At 33.6% G+C, this 4,067-nt stretch overlaps 1 protein-coding gene across 1 annotated transcript in view; it reads right to left on the reverse strand.

The window, feature by feature from the left end:
- Positions 1-3,096, reverse strand: part of LOC106463040 (Down syndrome cell adhesion molecule-like) — a 105,522-nt gene extending 102,426 nt beyond the window's left edge. The window contains exon 1 of the mRNA XM_022390448.1: positions 2,976-3,096. Within this exon, the coding sequence (XP_022246156.1) occupies positions 2,976-3,069 (94 nt within the window). The 5' untranslated portion in view covers positions 3,070-3,096. The remainder of the gene's footprint in view (positions 1-2,975) is intronic.
- Positions 3,097-4,067: the final 971 nt, after the last annotated feature.

The following is a 4,067-nucleotide window of genomic DNA, read 5'->3' on the forward strand; positions in this document are numbered from 1 at the left end:
ACTTGTGACCACTCAGTGTGTGTGCAGATGTATAGAATTAAATATTAAACTGATGAAAACATTCAAAGCAAACATTCTGGAAGTCACTGTTTATAATTGAATACATTAGCACGATTCTGTCGGCACAAGAAGTGATAGAAACTCCTACAATTATTGTATATCACTGAGTCAGTTTGAAAACATCAGGTTAGTTTCTAAAATTATTTTTTAAAACGTAACTATCACATGATCTTTTCAAAAACAAAATTAGTACTCGTACATCGTAGTTAATTAGATCAAAAATAACTACTTTTGTAATTAATGCACTGGTATATGTATATATATATATATGTAGAGAGAGAGAGAGAGAGATTGTAAAAATAAAAATTTACAGAGAGAGATTATCAAAAGATATTTATAAACCAAATCTAGCAAGCGACTCTTCACTGTCCCGGTGGGAAAGCGTTAAGCTTACGGACTTTCAACGCTAAAATCCGAAGTTTGATTCCCCACGGTTGACACAACATATAACTCGATACAGCTTTGTTGTAGAAGAAACAAACTCAAATACACAAACGCTAAAACTTTTCCATAAATCAAGGTGGGATGAACTACAACAACGTTGGTTACATTGTAGACAACACTTTTCATTTGTTTGTGCATCGATCAAGTGTTATAATAATATTTATTATCTATATGAAATTAATCATAAAATGACTATTGGGACTGTCCAAGGATAAACAGATGAAAATATGAACATATACCTTTTATACACGGATAACACGATCGACATGCATACATATATATATGATGTTATTTCTAAACAGGAAGATATACAACTCTATCAGTATAAAACAGTAATGTTATTTGATTTATATCAAAGTGAATAACTATTTGTAGGTATAGAGGTGTTGCACTGACGTCAAAAAGTCAGGTGGTATATGGATTAGTCCGTATTTGAACGTCAAGTGCTTACATTCATTATAGGTGAAAAATGACAAATTTGTCTTCTAATATCGTGTTATCTTACGCTATAAATCATCTCAACGATGTGCATAAAGAAAGATATATCGTCAAACTGAATAGCCCCACAATTTCGTATCCGTATCTTTTGCCAAAAGCTATATTTACTTCATTGACAGCATGTAAAGATTTACCGAATTTTGTATTGATATGGATTGTTGTTTATTGCTAGAAGGGAAAGTTTGATGTCCAATATGGCGGCATTGTGATGTCCGTGCAACATCTCTACAAAGAATAATGGATTAGTTTCTCTCTAGTTGCATTTTTATCATTTTATGAGAGACATTCAATTCAAATTGGCTTAAACAAATTATAACATTTAGATTGTAAGAATATAAGCCCTTATGGTAACGGAACTTTAACAAAATTTTTCATGTAAGCAACAATGTCCATAATTTATTAATCTAATTTTTTATAGTTTTAAACAGATACGAATCATCCCATTAATCTTCAACTGCTCCTCCTGTATTTAATTACTTTCCTTTTTGTCTTTAGATTATTTGGATTTTATTTATTCTCTTACATACTTTCCAGAAGATTCATAATACTATAAATATGGTGTATTATCCAAAACAACAACAACAACAACAACAATAAACTCTTTATGTATGTTAGACACTACCTATACAGGAAAACAAAACAAAGAACCTTGATACCAAGAATACTCCTTACATAAATATGCATCACTCTGTTTTAAATAAAAGATACCGGTTCAGAAAACTCTAGCTTGTACTCATGCAATCATTCGTAAAATAACAACACAACAACGTAAATATAAATGTACATAAGTATACATTTGTAGTTTCGTTTCGCCAGCAAACATTGTTAAACGTGCTTGTTCCGTCTAACTGACCGGACGTAACCGAGTAGTTAGCGTGCCGGGATTCGGATGGAAGGTCCAAGGTACAATACGTGATGTCGTTAAACATGTTCCGTCGTTTCAGCTGGGAGTGTGTTATAAAAAAAAATATATTTCAAAGAATTTATAGCAGCGGGTGCAACCGACTGGCTGCCTTCCCACTGTTTTTTTACTTTCCATCTAGCGTAGGATCAGACGGTATTTTTGTAAGCAGAAAAGTTTTACACCCGGGTAGCTGGCCCAGTCAGCATGTTCGGTAATGAAGATTCGAACTCCCGAACCTCAGCTTGCAAATCGAGCGCTCCTAACCACCAGGCTATGCCAGGCTCTTATTTATGGTTAGCAGTTGAAAATTATGAATGGTTATGGCTTAACCTCAGGGATCTCTGAACTGGCCGCTTTACTTAAGGTGCTGTTTAAGTTATGGTTATGACTTAACCTCAGGGATCTCTGATCTGGCCACTTTACTTAAAGTGCTGTTTAAGTTATGGTTATGACTTAACCTCAGGGATCTCTGATCTGGCCGCTTTACTTAAGGTACTGTTTAAGTTGAAAATTTTAGTTCCATTTAGCAGCAGTTGAAAGGTTTTGATTACTTTTGAAACTTAATTGAGAAATTGGAATGAATATGAAGTATTTGAATTGTAACAATGATTTAAAAAGATTATATCCTCATTTTAAGCTTAACTACATAAGACTAGAAATAAGCACAATGCCATACTCATTATAGTATATTATAGGAATGTATAAAACAGTATAATTAAGCTATTAAGATGTTTACTAATTCATCATAAATATCTTACTATGGACTGACTTCAGGTGAAACAAATTGCTTTTACTAGCAATAATGATTGAGTCTTTTTCCCAATATTAACGCTCAGAAAAGGAATGAAGGTACTCAACTGCAGGGCCTATTACAGTACTATCTAGTGGAGTGAGGACTCGGTTTGCCATTCATTTGAGCAACGTGATAGAGTATACGTTATGATAGCTGTTGTTATTTCTTACAAACGATCGGACTCTAACAAGAGAATATAACACTATACAGTGAGAAGAAAACAAATATCGTAAAGCTAAAACCTTATTTCATCTCCGATACAAAATATAAACTTACATTCTTTCAAGTTCTCGACTGCTACTTCATAGCTGAAAATAAGTTGCAGCTGGTTCATCAAAACGATAACACTTAACAAGAGAAAACCAGCCATTCTCGTTTGTTTTCAGAATTTTGAAAATCTGAACAAGAGTTCTTGATTTTGAGGTAATTTTCTCGGAGATTCAAAAGGGTATATATTGTCAATTTAAGAGTAGGAAAATCATTTGACCGTTCTTTCTATAAGGTCAATTTAACAAAACTATAATCCCAATTTCCTTATGTTAATCACATCTGATATTCTAAATAAAGTTTGGTACTGCAGTGGTCTTCAATGAGTCGTCTGTCTCAAGCAACATCTTTTCTAAAAGTACTGTTTTCGTGCCCAGCGTGACAACTTGAGAGGGCTAGCGAATGATCGATTTACCTATAGAGGGCGTGGCGTTCATTCTCGTCTCTTATATTCCGGATGTAAAGTCCACACATCATCTAATCTGTTTGATAAATCTGTTCTACAATTGGAAGCAAACCATATAAGTTATTCATTTCCTTACAAACATGTTTACAATAACTATCCCTTTAATTTTCACGGTCAGGCGGTATCACTAATGATAAAAACAATGTGGTAAAAGTAAAGAGATATAAATATCATAGAGATGATTTTTCTCTATGCAATACATTATTGTAAGTAATTGTTAAACCTCTGTTTACGACATGTTTATTAGCAAATATGTTTTTAAATTTATCATTCTTTAAAGAAAGTTTTATTTAGTTGTTGTTTGAAGTGAAGCACAAAGCAACACAATGTGCTATCTGTGATCTGCCCACCACGGGTATCGAAACCCGGTTTCTAGGGTTGTAAGTCCGCAGACATACCGCAGTGTCAATGGGGGCGTCTTATTTAGAAGAAGGAATAAAACAGTACATTATTTGTAGTGTTAAGTCGAGTACGGACAGTCAGTCATTGTTTGTAGCGTTAATTCGAGTTGTTACGGATTTATTATATACTAGCTGAGTTATCCGGCGTTGCACGGTGAAAATTTAGATTTGAAATGTATAGATCAGTATTTTTTTCATCAAATTATTCAGTAAGTGGACAAAAGCTGTGATGCG

The sequence above is a fragment of the Limulus polyphemus genome, unplaced genomic scaffold (assembly GCF_000517525.1).
Source record: "Limulus polyphemus unplaced genomic scaffold, Limulus_polyphemus-2.1.2 Scaffold1310, whole genome shotgun sequence".
Taxonomy (NCBI): domain Eukaryota; kingdom Metazoa; phylum Arthropoda; class Merostomata; order Xiphosura; family Limulidae; genus Limulus; species Limulus polyphemus.